General features: G+C 44.3%; 1 protein-coding gene across 1 annotated transcript in view; it reads left to right on the top strand.

Moving 5' to 3' along the window:
• The first annotated feature begins 33 nt into the window (after positions 1–33).
• PPARGC1B (PPARG coactivator 1 beta) overlaps positions 34–20,597 on the top strand; it is a 103,987-nt gene continuing 83,423 nt past the window's right edge. The window contains exon 1 of the mRNA XM_083481884.1: positions 34–166. Coding sequence (XP_083338010.1) covers positions 83–166 — 84 coding nt within the window. The 5' untranslated portion in view covers positions 34–82. The remainder of the gene's footprint in view (positions 167–20,597) is intronic.

Here is a 20,597-nt window from a genome sequence, read left to right as displayed (position 1 = left end):
CCCGGCTCGGCTGGCTCCTGACTGCTGCTCGTGGTGGCTGTTGCCGCATGCTGTTTCGTGCCGTTGCCGGAGGAGCTGGAAGATGGCGGAGCCGGGGCCGGACTGCAGCGCGCTTCTGGACGAAGAGCTCTCCTCCTTCGTCTTCAACTATCTCACCGACAGCCAGGTACGGGCTCCGGGCGCTGCAGCCCAGCCTCCTCCAGGCGCACTCCCGGCCGGCCGGCACGTCTGGTTCTCGCAGTCTCCGATCAGGGGCCGCGGGGGCTCCTGTGCACGGCGGGGACGGGGGACAACTGAGTCTGGAGCGGAGGGAGACGGGGGTCTCGGCGTGCAGGGACCCCAGAGCCACCGTGCACCGGCATCTCTCTCCCCCCCCCCCGGGAATGCCGTGTAAATGGGACTCAGATCTGTTACATGTCGAGGAATCGCGGGGGTGGTGCGGTATGGATCCCGGATCTGTCATGCACCACGAAATATGGGGGGCGCGGGACCCAGACCTGTCATGTACCGGGGAGCTCGGAACGCAAGGATTTCCGTTCTGACATGCACTTGGGTTTGGGTCTCACAAGGACGCCGCATCCACTCTGCATAGAATTTAGGGCTCCGGGAAGGAACCGGTGTGTGTGTGTGTGCGCGCGCGCTCAGACCCAACTTGGAAGCCTGGGGCATAAGACCCCACAGAAAAGCCGTGCACAGGAGTGGGGAGGCGGGCGGGAGAAGCATTATGATAGTCTACTTAGATCTACGAGGCACCTTGCATATTTCAGAGAGCGGGAAGTGCGTGTGTGTAAGGACTTTTGATTTCTCTGTAGCGGATCCCTTCCTTGTTCCTCTTCATGCCCCGACAGCGGAAAATGAAAGAGAGCTAGATGTACGGCTGTTCTGACAGATTCCAGGGCGCGGAGCCTGGATCTGTGCGGCTCTATGAGCCGGGATTCCTCCAGACACCAGACAGAATGGAGGAGCGTGGGGAGGGAGCTTGCATGCTTGTGCAGACGGAGCACAGCCCCGGCTGAGTAGCAAAAGCAGCCGACTGCCCTGGAGGCCGGCGTGTGCTGCTCCTCTCCATGCAGCACTTACAGAGGATCCGGCGGAAGGAAGACGTAGTGTGTTCCTACGGCGAAGCTTCAGTTGCGGGTAGCCCACCCCCAACCCCCGCTTATTGCTGGGGAATGAACAGAAGAAACTCGAGTAGCCCGAACACTTTTCAGCACCACTCGCACGTGGACTAGTGGGTCACGCTGCTCTGCCGCTGCCCCAGATAACAAGCGAGCTGCCTTGCTTTTGCAGCGTCTCCCGGTTGGAGCTGCAGAGCCTCCCTCCCCTCTCCGCAAAATAAAAATAAAGACTCTGCCTACAATTCTCTCTTCGGGGTTATCTTTTTCTCCTGGATGTTGTTAGGATGAGAGAGGTTGGGGTGCAATGGACGGGACAGTAAATAGAGCCGTTATTCTTTCCAGTGTGTATTTAATTCACACACCCCTCTTCCTCCGGGCATGTTCTCTCTGGAAGCGCGGCTGTTGCTTTCCTCCCCTTTCTACAATGCATGAAGGCAGGACTGGCAGCAGTTCAGCTTGACTGTGGGGCAGTTGGAATAAATGGGTGCTGGATTCCCCCCCCCCCCCGTCGCGCTGTCCTAGAGATTTGCTGGTGGGAGCTCTAATTTCTTGGTTGTGCGCGTGAGTCATGCGGGCTGCTCGCTATATACCTGCAGCTTTGGAGAGGGGGCGAGAGAAGAAGAGCGCGCGCGCGCGCTGGAGTGCAGGGGGGGTCTGAGTTGCTACAAATAAGCAACTTTGCAGATCTCTCTCTCTTTGGACTGGGCTACATGTTAAAATCAGATTAAGGGTTTCTTGGCAGCCGTAGGCTGATCACGAGCGGGTGCCTGCTGGAAAGGCAGCCGGCTGCATTCTTTTCCATGGGGAGGAGTGAGTGGGGGACTGTGGAGCCGATATGCTGCGAGACCATCATGCATCTCTCAAGCCAGGAGCCTGTTGCAATCGCAAAGAGTTTTCCATGGTTACGATTCCAGTACCTCCCGTTGCCCTCCCGTTTTTCGTTTTGCTCTCTCCTCATAAACAGAGATTACTAAACTGCTTTGATTTGGGACATGGCACATTCCTCCCCCACTCCCTTGAGTTTATTCATTTACTTACTTATAGGAGAACAGAGCGAAGTCTGCTGTGTTTGGGCTCCAAACAAGCAGCGGTGCCCTGCTCTCGATCATCCTGATTTGTCCCTAGCGTCTTGTGTGTTTATGTGCCAGACAGAACTAGGCTGGACCTGCTCCAGCCCAGACTCGTGTAGTCTGAGCACCTCCGTTCCAGAGCCAGTGCTAGAGCTTACCGGTTTGTCATGGGACATGTTGGCAAGGGGAATTTTTCAGAGAATCAAGTAGGAGATGCTGGCAGCTTGTTTAAAGAACTGAGGGCAGAATATTTTGTAAGCAGGGTCTGTCTGCTCCACCACAACCGTGCAAAAAATTATTTATGGGATGTTGGGGGGGGCGGATTAGGAAACTCTGCTGGATCAATAAAACACTTGTTTGCTTTTGAGAGGAGTGGGGAAGAAACCTTTGGGATAAAAGTATTATGGGGAGTGTATCAAATACTCTGGTTGCCTTTCTATATATTTCTCCATACTGAAAAAGCAGAACCTAAAGTATTGCCTACTTTGTGGGGGTCAGGAGAAGTGAGACATCTTGCCTCATAAAAAATATTTGCAAATGTAATTGGAGGGAGGCATGCCCTTGTGTATTGGGCATGAATAGACATGCGAGTGAAAATGTCCAGAAATATCTTCACCAACTCTGTTATGTGAGCAGCTATCCATACATAGGCAGCATTGTTGCTAATATATGATATAGAAACTGATTACATTCATAATACTTGTGGTGGGCTGATTTTGCTTGCTGCTGTTAGTCCCACTGTATTGGTTGGAAGTGCGTTAATCTTTGGATTACACTTTCTCCTCTGCATGTGTGTGAGGGTTAAAGTCTGGAGTAAATCAGAGTGGCATGTGATTGCCTTGAAAAGGAAAAACTTGTAAGTGTGCTTTGTACTTCTACCTTAACCTCTGATGAAACAGCAGTGAAGGCTCCAGCCTTGGCTTCTGTCACATGCTTCTTTTGTAACTATAAGCGGGAGGTGGTTCCTAGGCTTGCCTCTGACGTCTCTCCCCATTACTACTCTACAGTACTAGCCTCTTCTTACAGCTGGGCTGCTGAGTTCTCAATGAAATCTGAAAGCTGATTCTGCAAAGCCCCCTATGTTCCAGCACAGGATCAGATTATTCTTAAGAGGCTAAAATGTCAGGAGGCTATGGGATAATGAATATTATCCATTTCTTTCAGAGACCCTGAAGGATTTCAGCTTTTGTCATCATATATTATGGAGAACCCCCTTCCCCCTTCCTCTGTTTGCAGCAGCATTGCAGAAATTCGTGTCATGATGCTATGAATTTCATAGTACAGGTGAACCAGAGCCCGGTCCAAGCACAACTAAAGGCATCTTGAGAAAAAGGTGCAATGAAATGTTAACCTGATTTGCCTTGGTTTTATATTCACATTGATAGCTGTTATGTATTGAGGGAAAGGATGTTTCACAAAATGACTGCATTGCAACAGATAGAGATTAAAGGCCTTTTCTTCTGCAGTCTGATTTTTCATCAAAATGGAGTTATTGTGCAGCAGTATGAAATGTATGATTTATGTGCAAGGCAGCATGATGCATTCTGAGCTACTCATTTCAAGTTTGTGGCCATTGTTGTTAATTCACCAGGCGTTGGAAGGTATCAGGAATTACTAGCATATACTTTTCTGCCTCTGTAGAAGAGCAAGAAAGCAGTTCGACTTTTCTGTTTTTCATTTGTTGAAGGAAAAATAGCCATCATGATAACACAGGCCATTGGCTTCAAGCTTCCCGGGGCAATATTTCCTCTTGATTTTCTCAGCATCTTGTTAACAGCTCAATTAATTAATGGTTGGAGATGCAAACTGTTATTGACCAAAACAAAATGGTTTGTCTTCTTTCAGACACATGCATACTTCCATCTATTTAATAGATCTGCATAATGATCCTTTTGGCTGACAAGAGCTATTGCTTTGAATGCCCATTTCTCTACCCGTTAAATAGGGCAAAAGCATGGGCATTGTTTTCCTTGACAGTGCAAGGGAGATGTTTCTTGGGAGAACAACATGCAAGTGTCCTTTGAGTACCTGGCCAGCACACTCTGTTTGAAGAGGCGAACTCTATATTTTGCCCTGCTGTGCTTCCACTGTCTTGTGAACCTCAGTGGCGTAATGGAGAGAAGAGGAGTGGTAGGATAGTTCTCACTTACCTGATTCAGGTTTTACAACCTTGAATGGGCATTTGGTGAAGCCATCATACCACCTCCTCAGGGGTGCACAAACGCTGCACAGACTTGTTCACACCAACATTTGTGACCAACATACATGACCCTGGTCATTTCTGGGTGATGATGGTAGCCTTGTTTGTTTTTGTTGTTTGCATGTTTATTTCACATGGAAATGATAAGCTTCTTTTTTATTAACACTGCTTTATTTGCTTTGGCAAGTGTCAGCAATGGATTGAAACAGAAAGATGAATTATATACTCAGAAGAACTGTGCATTTAGAGTCCTTTCTAGACTGTAGAGTCCTTTCTAGACTCTAGATTGCAGGCAGTGGGTCGCATATTTGAATACCCCTCATTTCCAAAATGCTCTGCCTGCAAAAAAAGAAAGAAAAAACAGGGGGGGGGGGGACAGGCATGTCAATGTTTTCTCATAGGCTTCTCCCTGACAAACATACTTTGGAGAAAGTGGGGAACTTTCCATCCTCACCTGCGTTCTGAAATGGTATAATGAACCACATGAGCCCTTTGAGTGGCCTAAGGAAACAATTCTATACAGATTTACATAGAAGTGTATTCTTGTGCAATCAAAGGGATTTGTTTCCAATTGTATGTGTGTAGGCTTTGAGTGTATGGCAGAAATCATGTTGATATGGGAAGGCAAGAGGTTAGGATACATAAGCTCTGGAAATAATGTCTTTTTTGTGGCATTATATTGTAAGTGAAACTTGATCTAAATTGCTTTTCCAGTATAGATCCCACTCAAAGAGGTGTGAATTTAGTGCCAGACAGCTGTGTAGACTGGACTCCCGGCTTATTCACAGTGTAGGCAGCAGCCAGGAGTAGTTTTTCACCATAGACACAGCCATTCCAGACCTTTCTGAACCATGATTCCCCAGAGGAATAATACTGGGTAGTTTTCATGGAGTTTTTGCTCCTAGACCTTTCTGCTGAGAGAAAAGCACAAAATATGGCACATAGTCCAGATAGCTTTTGGCTAAGAGCTGATTGACACAGATGACATATTTATAGTCTGGAGTATGCAACTACAGTGACTGACAGTTTCATAGACTCATAGATCCAGAAGCACATCGTGTGTAACCTCTTGAAATCTGGACAGTGATGCACGCAGTTGTACTTGACTGCCTGCATTAGTGTCTATCAACTGGCAACTATTCTCTAGGGTGCCACAGACACATTGACACATTGACCAATACATGGGGCTGCATAGGGGGAAAGCGAAGCACAAGGCACATTCACATAAGGTAGCTGGCCACAGACAACAGCTCTGGAGTGGGGAAAATCCACCTGCATGTTTCTGATTCTGTGGCTTTAATCCACACAGTGGCAACTCTCCTATAGCACTTAAATTCCTTGTGTTTGCCTGGCAAAATAGGGTGGTTTTTCTGGCAGTTGTGGGTGTGTGGAGAAGCATTCTAAGCTACTCAAAATGTCAGCCAGCCAGCCAGTTCCAGAGTTGGCTCATGGCACTGCTGTTTGTGGCAGACATTCATGGCAATGAATGGCTTTCCCCTTATTCTTGGCAAACTGGGTTCTCTACGAAATATGTGACACCTGCTTGAAGGGACTGTTGGGGGTATGGTGTAGTGCTGCTAACGCTGACGAGGATCCATTAGTTCTTCTGCAGCTTTATAAGCAGGTGATTCTGAGTACAGTATTTTCCATTGCCAAAATACGCCACTTTCAAGATTGTATTGAGCCAATCCCATCTTAATATTTTTGTACAGATAGTTGATTTTCAGCAGTCATCTCATGAACTCATACATGTGGACTACATATGTCAGAGCAGGTCATCAGAGATGAAAGGGGCCTTGAATATTTGGCCCAGGAGTGAATAAAATTGATAATGAACATTGCCTTACTCAAGGTCTAAAGTTTCTTTCAATTCACCTTCATATTGCCACAAGAGTAGGGCCCGGATGTGTTTATTCATGTGTTGCACAGCTGTCTACCCTTTCATAGGTCCCTTTATTTCATGATTTAGTGTATTTCTAAACATAGACCAGTTTTTTCCACATGCTGCAGATGATGGAGGAATAGGTAAGGAGCAAGAGGAGTCGGAGGCTATGTTGTGCAAAGGCCTTGTTACTGTGTTGCAGAATCATGAGAATCCCAGACTACATTTTAATGAATGCTCTGTAAATTTAAGATAGGAATGCTTGTATTTCTCTAAAGTAGGGCCTCCAGGTCTATTTGACCTTTGGATGCTACTGGACTGTCAACTCTCTCCAGTCATCATGACCAGTGATGATGGGGGTTGTAGCTCTGCAACATCTGGAGGGTCACAGAGTAGCTACCCCAGCTCCAAAGCCAGTTGCAGTTCTTCACCCTCTCCTCTATTTTAGTGAAAGTCTACTACTTTCCATGTACTGGGTTGGGAAGCTGAAGGAGCTGAGCATGCTCTCAAAACTGCTGTACCAAACCATTGTTAAGAGATGCATGGAGTAAGAGGTGGTGTGTAGCAGGAGGATTTGTCAGCTCCCTGTGTATTACATTGGGAGGAGGTAAAACATTGACAATGTTGAAATGATATCTCTCCTACATTCCTGTTGAGACTGGACAGTGCTATGTGTTTTTATTTTGGTGCTCAGGGGAGCAATAAAAGATGGCTTAATGTAAAATATGAGCCTCCAGCCTTGGCAGTAAGATGAGTGGAGGGCCATTTTCTTTTAATTAAGATATTTTTCCATTTCCTCTCTATCCCCCCACCCACCATGTTGCCTCTGAAAATTATGAATGTGCTGCCTGCAGTTCAGCCAATGAGCAGCCTGGGAAAGGAGACTTTCTTGCAAGTAACCCCCCTAGGTTAGACAATTCAGATCCTCTTTCAGATTCTGTGTGTGAGAGAGATGTTATACAGCTACTGCCACTTCACCTTTCTTTGTTGTAAAGCTTCATTCCTAAGCCTGTTCACTAAAAAGCAAATCCCACTGAAATCAGTTGGACCTATGTCTGAGTAAACACAGTCAGGAATAGAGTACAAGAGTTCAGAATTGCAGTTATGTAGGACAGGATCCATTGGGAAACCACCATTAATAGCAAAATGAAAGAATTACACTGGATTATGTTGCATGGAATAAAATTATATTTATTTCAGGTAAATATAGTGGAACCTTGGTTCTCAAACTTAATCCGTTCCGGAAGTCTGTTCCAAATCCAAAGCGTTCCAAAACCAAGGCGGTCTTCCTCATAGAAAGTAATGCAAAATGGATTAATCCGTTCCAAACTTTTAAAAACAACCCCTAAAATAGCAATTTAACATGAATTTTACTATCTAACGAGGCCATTGAGCCATAAAATGAAAGCAATAATCAATGTACTATACTATAAAATAAATAAGACAGTATTGTAGATGATAAAAATTTAAGTTAATTTTTTTCTTACCTGCACTGCTGATAGTCATTGTTTGGATGGGAGGGTTTTATCCATTTCCGCAGTCAGTCAGTCAATCAATCAATCAATCAATCAATACCTTAACTGGGTTCCACACAGTCAAAAAAACAAATTAACTGAAAAAGCACCAAACTTAATCTGTTCTGGAAGTCTGTTTGACTTCCAAAATGTTCAAAAACCAAGGCGCAGCTTCTGATTGGTGCAGAAGCCCCAGAAACAATAGCCGACAGCCGCATTGAACGCTCAGCTTCCGAAAAACATTCAAAAACCAGAACACATACTTCTGGGTTTTCGGTGTTTGGGAACCAAGGCGTTTGAGAACCAAGGTATGCACAAGTTCAACCTAGGCAGGCTCTCAAGGTGGCTTTGTGTCTCTGCCACCAAGGGCACCCTTTTTACTTGCCAACTGTCAATGGTGTTTCTTATCAGGTACCCTTTTGAAGTCTCTGGGACTATATGCAAGTATGTGAGAGAGTGTGCTATTGTTGACCAAAAAATATACTTGCCAGGGAGAGGTAACCACTACTGAACTCATGTTGCTTCCTTCTGGGTAAACATGCCAGAGGGGATTGGGCTGTAAAGCCCTGAAGGGCACCTTCAAATATTTTGCTGATATGTACGGAGCCTCCAGGAAATGCCTGGTTGCCATTATTGCCTCTGTGTGATTAAGAAAGGATTGTAACTTTTTGTATAACAGCTCCCCTTCTGTCTAGTGAATCCCTTTGCACTGGAGTAACGATGGTGTGTGAGAATTCATTTCTTGTCTTCTCCTTTTTTGAAATAATTTTCTTGGGTTTTTTTAATAGGATAAATAAATACATAAGCAGAGGAAGTTATCTGTTCAATAAAATATGATGATACAATTGTATCACACCATTATCCTTCCCTCACTCAGCAAGCAAACATTCTAATTAATTCAAGTGGGCCCCCACAGATAAAATGAGGCATCCAATGCATTTCATCAAATTGTTTCTTTTCAGTGACCATCATCTAGCTTTCATTGCCCAGGCCAAGAGGAAAGCCAAACAAACACATGACCAAAAAAACAATCGGAGATGTTCTTGTAACTCTCTCTCTATATATATTCCAAATAAACTGGAAGTGAATTTTCTAAATATTTTCCCCTGTTAACTCAAATAGCATAACTCAAGTAAATGGTTAAAAATACCTGGACCCCCAACATCGTAATAACAACAACTAGATAGACTGCCCTCCCGCCTCCACAATTTTACCCTTGTAACCTGCTTCTGCCACATACCACCATTGCTCCAGCAAGAGGACTTAGAACTAATACCTGAGAACTAATACCATTTTGACTGTACAGTAAGTGGCCTAGATACACTTTAAAATATATAGGGGAAAATTATAGGTATGCATCAAGTCTCAAAATTAGCCCCAAAATCTTATCAGAGCAGTGTGGGTGGAGAAGGTGAAGGGTGATTCTTCCCTTGTCCTATGGTATCTAGCAGTGCCTCATTTCAGCAAGTGGATTGCCTCCATGTGCATCATATAAGCATCCAGGTGAGGTTGTCTTAACTTCTAATCCAGCCCAACTAGAATGGCGTGAAAGCCATAAACAATGGAGCAACAGTTAGACATGTAGTAACATAGCAGGATATAAGGAAAAGAGCTACTGTAAGCCACCACAGAGGATAAAACTCCCTTCTGAGAGACAGACAGACACCAACTGGTTGCATCAAACAGTAGATGATACTGGACTGGATGGACCACTGGGACTAACAATATATGACAGCTTCATATGTTCTTGATTATCCTTTTAAGTGTGGAGTTAAATGTGGTTAACACCAGAAATTCCATGGGAGAATAAAATAGCTCCATGAATTGGCCTTCAGCTGGGTCCCTTTCTGCTGATCAAGAGAGATTTCAGCTGCAACTAGGCTAAATTTCAAATTTTATCTTTTTCTGGGTGGCAGCTGTTGATTCTCTGGAATTCAAGCTATTCACAATGAAAGGGAAAGGGAAATAGATCCTCCAGCCACGCTGGAAACTTACTAGGTGAATGTACTCTAGGCATGAGGACAGATTCCTTTTGGTTAATCATTGTGGTCTTGATTAGCTGACTTGCCAAGGGCAAATGATCACTTCTATAGGAAGGCTGAAGTCACCTGCCTAGGCAAAAGTCACTTACAGTGCCCTTTCATGGCTCCTATTCATTTCAGTGGGGCTTGTGCAGGAGAACTGTCTGGTGGATTATGCCCTAGGAGAACAACTGTGGAAGGTCTTTCCATGAACTGGCTGGAATGTGTTGCCTTTCCTTTATGCACAGCTTAATCCTGTGCTGCCAATCTCAGTACACCACCAGCAGCATTTACAAAAGAAAGAAAGAAATTAATTTAAGATATTAATAGTCAGATAACAAAGTGCCAGATTAACTATCCTGGTCCTCAAAGGCTTTCCCACGGCACTGCCATTCTTGACTGACCACAGTTATTGCAAGGAGGTAGAGATGATCGGTAGGTTCTTTTGTGTGAAATCATTTGCAGCTTCCCTGTCAAACTCAGCACATGGGAATTGCTCTGTGAAGTAACAGAGACCCCAGGGGTAATGTTGCAGGGTGTTCCCAACTGCCTGCACTTGACAGAAAATGAGCCACCACAGACTCTGCCAACTATGGCTTCAGACAACAGATTCAAATCCCAAAGAATGGACTGCAGGGTTTCTTGTCTGATGGAGTGGTTGGTGAAACCACTCCTAGCTTTTGACTCTAAATGATATCCTGGGCACAGTGATAAGCTCTGAAGCATCTCAAGTCCGTAAATGTAAATGATTAATGGAGACTGAAATTCATCAATGGATGCATACTTCTTTCCTGTCTTCCCCCCTGCTGCCACTGCCCCAACCGCAGGGACATACTAGATATTTTAAGAAACACAAAGCTGATTGACAATTGCCCCTCTAGCTTATTTGTTTTAAAACGTTCCAGTGATGGAGATTCCTTTTCTCCTCAGCAGAATTGGTGCCAACACACATTCAACTGCTGTGACATCTATACAAGCAGGGTGAGATTCGGTGTCAGAATCAGAAAATGAACTTTGTATTTTCTTATACGGTAGATAAGTTTCTGAGTGTTTGCAGGTGGGCAGAAGTTAAATCACTGGGAGACTTGCAGCAGAACGACAAGAGTTTCCAACATAGTAGCAACTACAACATGACTTTCCCTTCCTGAAATGAAGAAAAGTAACTGTGGGGTGAGCGTGGGGGACATGTATGTGGAAGGGCTGTGTGCCTAGTCACTTCTGGCACTGAAAACCGATTCCTGGACTCTGAATGTTCTTAAAGGCACCCACTTCTTTATTTCTAATTATATGTCTTTTGCATGTGACTCTGGTTCTACTAAAAACAAAATAGATCTAACAGTCATGAAGTCAGCCTACCCTTATTCTAAGCTATCTCTTACTTTCAGTCAGCAGTAAACAATCTGGCCTGTCAGGTGAATGATGTAGTGCCTGGTACAGATATCTGTATTGGTGCTCAAAAAAGCAACATCTGAAGAGTTCTATCTTGGGGCTTTAAGAACGTTAATGCCATGTCCAAGTCAATACAAGACTGTCAGGTTTCAGAAAGCTAACATACAGGTGTGTCTGGAACTGCAAGAAAACCACTTATTTTTCAACTTCACTCCCCTTTCCCCTCCCAAAGTGTGGCTTAGAGATAGGATGATCGCTAGCTGGAGAATCCATTTCTGAAGTGGGTTTAGCAAAGAAGAAGCTGGTGAAACAAGAGTGTGAATGAGGGTTGTTTGGCTAACATCCAAGCTAGCTTGGATGGACTTTGTCCCAGTTCAGAATCTGAATAAATCAGCAACCACCAAAGTAGAAGTGGATGGTTGACTGTGGGTTGATTGGATTTCTTCTCTGCTAGCAGTTCTTGTGGTATAAATGCTAGGAAGTGGCACCACTTATCTAAGTTAGTGATAACATGCAGGAGACATTAGTGTTGATTCACCTGCACCCCACCCCTTTTGCAAACCTTAGCTCTAGATTGATTTCATTATGTGTTGCATTTATATTTCATTTAATGTTGGGGCATATGATGGAATGGTGGTGGGGCAGGTATGCACACTGAAAGCTAGCCAACTGCTCATCTACAAGGATGTAAAAAAAGCCCTGCTGGATAAGACCAAAGGCCTATCTAGTCCAGCATCCTGCTTCCCTAGTGGTCAACCTTTGAAAAGCCCACAAGCAGGGCATGAGTGCAAAAGCCTTCTCTCCATGTAGCTCCCCAATAAATTGGGTATTCAGAGATATGGTGCCTCTGTTCCATCATGACTAGTCCCCATTAGCAACCTCACCCTCTATGAATTTCTAATCCCCCTATAAAAAGCCATCTAAGTATGTGGCAATCACCACATATTGGAGAAGTGAATTCTGTTGTTTATCTGTTATGAACTGCTTGTTTGCAGTGGAGTCTTTCCCAGTGGCAGCCATGGTTTAAATTATTATGGGTGGTCGAGACAACAGCCCCACTATCACCACCACCATCAGTGCATTAGAACAGAGAATAAGACTGTTTCATTTATAAGGAAAACTGTTTCTATGCTTGTAGAAGAATAGGAATGCCCTGAAGCAATTTGAGTATCACCCGGAAAGGTCTAAAAGGAAGCTTATCAAACATTCCAACTGATTCCTTGTGGTTTAGCTTTCTCCTCTGTCTGCATGTATTACAATAAATTATTCATTACTGTTCCCCTTCCCCTTCAGTCCATTCCTCGTTCAGGTATGTTTGGAGACCTGAACTGAAAGCATCTTCATCTGTTCATTGCTCCTGCTTCTGGGACAAGGTTTTAGAGATGTTGGCGTCTCTCTTCCCAATAGCTGCTATGGATATACTTATTTCACTAGTGATATCATGTTTGAATTTAGTGTTGCCAGAGGGCTCTGCATTACCACAAATTGATGTGTGTGCCTGAGAGGATCTATTTACTCACATAGCAAGAGGCAGGTGCACACGGCATAGGCTGTCCAGTAAGCTAACTGCAGCTTCAGGTACACAGTCACTAACTCTCAATCTGATTATGGCATTTGTACCTGGATTCAGCTGTTGTAGCTCCATCAGTGTTACGTTGCAGTATATTGGCTATTTGTTGGACACACACACACACACACACACACACAGAGAGAGAGAGAGAGAGAGAGAGAGAGAGAGAGAGAGAGAGAGACTGCTCACCAAACTGAGGAACTGGATTCAAGACCATTAGACTTGGAGGAGAACTGGATTAGATTTCCACCTCCATTATTAACTTGGTGTGCCACCAAAGGGCAAGCTGACTGCAATATTATTAATTTATCTAGGTAGCACGTAGTTACCCTATATTTGCAGTACAGGTTCTCAGTATATGGGTTGATGTCAGTGATATTTGTATTCTCTCACTTGGAGGTCCGTTAGGTGACCCCTGAATCAAGTATAACTATGCCGCAGATCTTTGCACTAGTCCCTTCAAACCATCTTTTTTCTTTTCTTTTTATGGTCTGGATTTCTCTAGGATACATCTTTCAGTTGTTTTGGTTTTCAATCCAAAACTCTTCTTCAATCAGCCCTTAAAAGCAAAGTTGCCATCTGGCTTTTATATTACACCACACCTAATTTGAGCAGTGCTCATTTTGGGTTTTGACCCTTAAAGGCACATATTACATTTTTTTTTTTAAAAAAAAACAACCTTTGCAGGATTTTGTTGGCATATCTCCTTTTGTCATCCAAGTGTCACAGGCACTTTGGTTTACCAGAGTGCACGACGATCCACCTTTACTTTAGAATGCCTGGCCTTGATTTACCTGGAATTGTTCTCTTTATTCTTTTTACCCTACACTGATTAGCATTCACAGATAGGACTGAAATGAATATGATAATGAAACAAAACTGTTAGAAAGGTGAAATGCAGTTCTGTGCAGCCCCCATCCTCCCAGAAAATCTACATGTATTTGGAGTCCCATAAGCAGCAGTTGCTTTTGTGAACATAAAATAATCATGTTAAATAATACACATTGCACAACTCTGCCATGTGATTAAAAGCATCCTGCCTTCTTGTGAGCAGGTTCTGTATTCAGCCAGGGTTGCAAAGGGAAGAGTTGTGGTGACACCTCAGAATGATGAATTCCAGGGTACACAGCAGGTGTGACATTTGGGGATGGGAGAAAAACAAGGCAAGGCGAGTGCCCTTCACTGCCCTGATATTTGGTACACCGAGTACATTAAGAATACATCCAGCTCATTTAATGGAGGGGTGGGAGGGAAATCTGCAGTTTGCCCTTTAAAAGCCTGCAATAGAAAGGCAAACCAATGGGTGCTATTTCCATTAGTTAGGGATGGCTTCCCAAGGCTGCTTGTGGCCGTTACGTCCTTCAGCTGTTTGGCTGAATAGTTTAGTGGTAGCAGCAACCGAAATATGCCAGGGAAGGCATACCTGTGAGTGAATGGAGAGTTCCTTTGCTGGTTGGTTGTGACACTGATTCTCGTATTATTTGTACCCAAGCAGCATCACATACCAGTACTGTTGAACTACATTGATGTGTTTGCAAAGCATGCAGCTGATTTCATGCAAATATGTATACACTCAAAGTCTGCAACAGGGCAGTATAAGCCCACATCCAGATTACGAAGGTATGTGTGGAGGGGCTTCTCCATCAGTAGCTGAAGCGGGTATGCTGACACTTGAAGTAGGAAGTGCATAACTCATGAAATGGGGAAAGATTCCTGAGTGATAATCATTAAAGTATTTGAAAACGCTTATGTGGTTTCAGCTGTAGTCTTTCTCTGTGATAGCATTTCTGTTTGAAGAAATGGCATTTATCCAGTATTCAGAAGTGCCATATTTGTTGCTGGAAAAATGCAGTCGTTCCCACCCACCCCAGTTCCTTCCTTAGTGAGCACATTGATTGTGATACAGATCATTGAGTGGAATATATGTTTGCAGGAGGGAAACAAGAATCTACCTGCGCAGTACCCAGCGTTTTGCTCTTCTGCCCCCCTCCTGATCTACATATAAGGTAGTAAAGCAGATGAGGAGGGAGGGAGGAGTGTGATTCAATTTGTTCCCTTTGTTCCCTTGGGGCTAGCAGCAATTATTCTTTTTTTTGCAAAATACCTGTTATTCAACGTTCATGATGCATGTGGCATTTTTCTCATTTTTTGTAATCTGTTGTGTTGATGACGACAACACACTGTACGACTTTATTTTATTGTGTGGCAGATTTGGCCTTATGGAGTGTTCCTGTGCAATTTATTCCTGCAGTAGTTGAAGTAGTTACCAAATCTCCATGATAAGACAACCCACTGCACCAGGGTGAAACTCACTCTGACTTGCCCCATGTGCTCTCAGTTTTTGTCCAGAACCTTCTAACTAGCAAGTCTCTCTCTCTCTCTCTCTCTCTCTCTCTCTCTCTCTCTCTCTCTCTCTGTGTGTGTGTGTGTGTGTGTGTGTGTGTTTAGAGAGAGAGAGAGATACCCTCCTTTGTGGTTTAGATACTCTGGCTGAGGCTTTCCTGATTTAGACTCTGTTATTCAGCCAAGCTGCTTGAAGTGCGAGCTGATCGGTCTTGTGATTTGGTCTCTGGCTGACTGGAACGTGCACAGGATAAGGTTTGCTCTATATTTTCCACAGGGATGCAGAGGATCCCTTGGTTACTTAGACTGTTTAGCTCTGTGGTTTTCCCGTTGTTGCCTTTTAAAGGCATCAGTCTGTTAATAAAGGAAAATATGCTCAGAGTTTTGATTCTGCATGTTCTGTTGCCCCTTGTGGAGCATTCTCTCTCTCTCTCTCTCTCTCTCTCTCTCACACACACACACACACACACACACACACACACACACACAAGCTCCTTCTTTCTTCCCCACCCCCCCAAATAAAGTATTGCTACATCAGATGTAAGAGGTTCTGCCTTTATGTTAAGATTCCTCAGTTGCTAGTTCCCCCATCTATTCATACCCAGCAGCATCACATACCAGTACTATTGAACTACAGCGATGTGTTTACAAAGTATGCAGCTGATTTCATGCAAATATGTACACACTCAAAGCCAATGAATGCTCAGAACTATCAGGAGAGTTAACCTATGGGAAGGCAGGTTGTACTTCTTTCTTTTGCTTGCTTGCATACTTGCTTTTTTGTGAATGACATTTGTATTAGCTTTTCCCCAGGCTCTTCTCCTTACCCCCAGTGGTCCTGCACTGAGGAACAGACTGCCACAACTTTATTACCCTTATGATTCCAGAGCTTGAAAGTAAAATTGCTGTGGTACAAGCACTCTGGCTACCCACAAATGAGGTTTTGTTCCCTTTTTCTTGTGAACACATGTGAGCAATCTAAAGTATTACATATTTAAAAAAACATGAAGTTACAGGTTCTACTTTATCCCAGACTTAGCCGTTTTTAATGCCAAGAACCAAGCTTGCAACATGAAGGGAAAATAGATGGAAGTGCCCCTGCCCTGGGCAGGTACAGAGTGTATTCCTTTCCCCAATGAGTAATTAGAGAGTATCTTCACATAGCAGGAATTAAGGGGGAAGATCACCAGGCAAGAGGGTGGTATGTCTAGACAGACTTCAGTCCTGGCATCAAGATCCCCGGGTTTTAAAAAAACAAAAAACTCTGGGAGTCATGAACTCTTAGATCCCGCTTTCCTATCTTTTTCTTTCTCCCTTTAGCACCTAGTGTTGACTGTGACAGACAAATGCTGGGAGTGTACCACTTTTTTCTTCTAGCCACCTGGTCTCTGTCTGGTCATGGAGGCCGAGAAAGTAAGCCTCTGCAGCATTATTCCATGCCATCAGAACCCATCATGCGTACAATGCAATAAATAGGGCCATAAGCCTTTTACGAAGTCTATTTCCACTCTTGGATCCGGGATTTAATGCATGGCTGCTTAGAGAGGCTGAGGATTTCAGAGGTCAGTGGGGCTAATTGCAAGACTGAGAGCTGGTCAGGACAAGCAGGGCTGCAGGTTACCACACATACTAGAGAGGGAAACCAATCAGCAGAAGAACCAATTGAAGTTCATCGTGCAGGGATCTGGCATGGCCATACAGAAAACAGGCATAACTATGTTGAATCATTTTGTTGTGCCAGTTGTGCTCTTCAGAGGATTATAAAGAGCATGGGCTTGGAGAGAAAGCCCAAGTGAAATCATGGCTTAGCTGGGAGCAGCAAATTATGTGTTGGTGAGGGACTGTGCCACTTTCTAAAGTTCTGCCTTGTGAGGAGAAAGCAATGCAGTTTGGTGCGTGTCCTTCAGCAAGTATGTATGTAAACGTCTGTTTGACATGGGTTTGTGATTCTATTGATGGGGCCTTCCCATGGGCCTTTCTCCTTGGTTGCTTCCAGGTTGCTTTCATCAGGGCTAATTCTGTTGTTTGATTTTCCTGTTTTGTCTGCCAGTAAAAACACACACACAACAATTCCTGATTTAACCCTCATGTTGAGGATTCTGTTATCCTCTCTAAGACTCCAGATAGGCAGGTGGACATTAGGACTGGCGTATCATCATTATCTGTGTGGTGCCAAAAAACCATCTGGGTGATTTACAGACTGTAAAAAAATACGTGGTCTTCCTTGTCCCGAGGTGCTTGTTCATCTGCCAGAGAAAACACAAATGGAAAGAGCATGTAGAAGAGCAAATGGCTCAGCATCACTCATCCGGCTGGTTCCATGATGTTCATGGCGGTGAATTAAGGTGCAGCTGTGGTGGCCATTTTCCTGAGGGCAGGTCTCTGGTTTGTGGGGGAAAGGACTGCATGAAAAATACAAGCAAAACAAACAAAACCCTTGGTCCTGTATGAAACACAGCAGGTGGTTTAATTTCTTTTGGAAAGGAAAAGCGTTTGCTATCCTGAAGTAATACCTGAGGATTCTGTATCTTTAGGGCAGGGGTGAAGAACCTATGGTCCTCCAGATGTTGTTGGACAACGTCTCTCCACATCTCTGACTATTGGCCATGCCGTCTGGGGCCTGATGAGTCCCAACAACATCTGGTGGACCACAGGTTTCTCAGCCTTATTTTAGAGGGAATTTCCTAGAGGGTATGGGCTATAAGAAACACTTTTCACTGTGTGTACACCAGCTGGGGCTGATCTCTGCTGAGACTTAGCTCAGTAGCTGCATTAAAACATTTTGCCTGTTATACATTGACTGATGGTTCCCTGTGCTGTGCTGTGCTGCTTCTGCTTTCCCTCAGGGCACAAAGGTCCTACATAGCCTCAGGGAAGGTAGAAAAGAGGCTGCCCCAACAGTCCTCTCAGGCCCTTGGCTCTTAATTTAGCCCAGCTGAATACTGAGGATGGCATATCTGCAGGTAGAATCTGAGGCCTGACAGTAAAACTAGCAGGGATGAGACTCTCACAGCTCACCTGAGCTTCAAGTTCCTTCTCCGTGAGGACTTTTAAAAAATTCTGAACTGTTTCCACTGCAGGCAGTTTGATCTGAAATAGATTGGTATGTAGATAACTCAATGTAGGCTCAGGTGACTCCTAGGCACCTTCCTTTTCCAATCCCTGCTCCTTTTGCTTACTTTCCTTGACAATCCTCTGTCGTCGTCGTCTTGTGAAGAAGTGATGATGTTGTCATGGTAACCAGAATGGCTGCAGTCTCGTGGTGCAGCTCCCATGCAAGACGCACTAGTAATCTAAAAATAATAAGGCCCCTGCTCATTTCTGTGAGAAGCTGATCTGAGTTTTGTTTTGAGACAGGAGGAGCAGATGTTTATAAGTTGGGAAATGCCTTTACACCAAAAGAAAAAAGAAAAGAAAGTTCTGTCAGTTCCAATGCTAGGGTTCATAGTTGGCTTTTTGCTCCCAACCTTGTCAGTGCTTTGAGGTGTCAACTTTACCTTGTGACAAAGTGGCAGGGAAAATACACTACTGTTCAGTGACAGTTTAGCAGCATTTCATCTTCTTCGCTGAAGACATTGCCACCTATACAAGGAAGCCCAAGAAAGCATACCATTCCTCTGGGGATGATTACAGTAGGAACCAGATTGAAAGCTGCTACACTCTACTGCATGGTGGAGTAAATGTAGGAAATACGCAGTTCAGATGTGATGATGCATCAAGTTGCCCTCTGTCTCATAGGACAACCTGCATAATGCTTGTTTTCTTTGCCACAGTGTCTCCTGCTCTTGTACTGGGAATTTCAATGCCTTCTCATAAGATGCAGACAGGTAGTGTAGCAATTTAAACACTGCCCCTCATTTTTATCTTCAGAGTGCCCGGTTTTGTAGTTATGGTGGGGAGTAAATCTCAAGCAACTCCCCTAAAGTCTCTGGAATTTGCAAAAGTGAGGTCTTTCTTGCCTTCCATCCCACTTGCCAGACAATGTTCACTTCAGTGGCTTGCCAACTTCTCCGTTTAAGCGTGGGAAGCAAATGCTTTTAAAGACCTCTTTATCAAAGTGGAAGCAAAATTGTGTTTTCCATGGTGGCTTTCCTGAAAGCAATTAATCACATGACTTTGTTTTATCCTTCTTTCCCCCCTGGGGTGCCATCTTTACCAGACTGTACCAGAGACTTTTATTATTATTTTCCTCTGAACATCTCTGAGGAAAACAGGTTGGCATTTTTAAAACTCAGTGCCAGGAGCAGTCTCTGAACTGGTAGGAAGATGGATCTGCATAACTGAGATAGGATATGAATTTTGGAGCTTTGTGTTAGTGTCTTCACGAGACTTGAACTTCCCTGACCCTGCAAGTCCTTTTATTTCAGGACACCTGAAAGCAAAATGGTGGACCTTTTGACTTGAGAGCATCTGCAGATTCAGTCAAAGGAGCAACCCAATTCTGGGATCAAGGTGAAGAATCTCAGTGTTTTTTCCAAATCATGAGCTAACCTCCCTCCACCCTGGTTAATTTTTAGCTTGCTGTGACAATTTTTTCTTAAAGAAGGAAAGCGGTAGATTCTGGTGTCTTCTGCATTATTGTGTACTTTATTGTTTTCAACTGTAATTAAAAAGACAGTGCAGTCTCATGTTTATAAAACTCTTCTTTTTCTGCAAGCATGCAGTGCAAACACTTCTCATTCCTAAGAATTCTTTGGAATGGTAAGATTTGCAATAAACTGAGTATACTTGGTTCATCACTGTGTCTTTTTACCTCTTTGTGGTACATATGAAGACGATTCTTCCACATTCTGGTTTGTGCTCATTTGAGGATTACCAAGGCAGCTCCGGGAGCCTGTTTAGACAACAGTTTTAGTGCACATCCACCCCCTGCATGAAGCCTGGTAAATTCCTCTTTAATCACTTGGCAGGTTTGTTTGGTTGTCTGTATGTATAACAGTCTTTGATTTAGCATCTAAACTTTAAAAGTGTGGAATGGCACTGCAACATGTTCATAGCAAGGTTAACATCAGTGTTACAATGCTCAGCTCAAGCACACAAAACTAATTTCATGGGACTGGCAAAGTGGGGCAGATGGGTGGAAACATAGGTAGCAGAGAGGAGGAGAGGGGTGGTGGTGTCCTGCCCAGTGGCGTAGCGTGGGGGGTGCAGGGGTGGCCGGCCGCACCGGGTGCAACATCTGGGTGTTAGGGTTAGGGGGCGCAAATCCACGGGTTAGGGGACGCAAATTACTTGCCTTGCCACGGGTGCTGACAACCCACGCTACGCCACTGGTCCTGCCCATCTCTGACACGTGGCCCTGACAGATTACCTCCCAATGGAATTCAGCACCAGAGAGAGAAATGCTCCCCCCACACACACACAACCTGACAAGCAGCACCTGACAAAGCTGTGTTTTCCACACACAGCACAGTCCTAAACCCATTTAGCCAGAAGTGAGTTCTACCAATTTCAGTGAGATTTCTTCCCATTTAAGGATTGCAATGCTGA

The sequence above is a fragment of the Podarcis liolepis genome (assembly GCF_965112155.1).
Source record: "Podarcis liolepis genome assembly, chromosome: 2".
Taxonomy (NCBI): Eukaryota; Metazoa; Chordata; class Lepidosauria; order Squamata; family Lacertidae; genus Podarcis; species Podarcis liolepis.
Note: the sequence above shows the minus strand (reverse complement) of the source record. Positions and strands in the feature narration are given on the sequence as shown.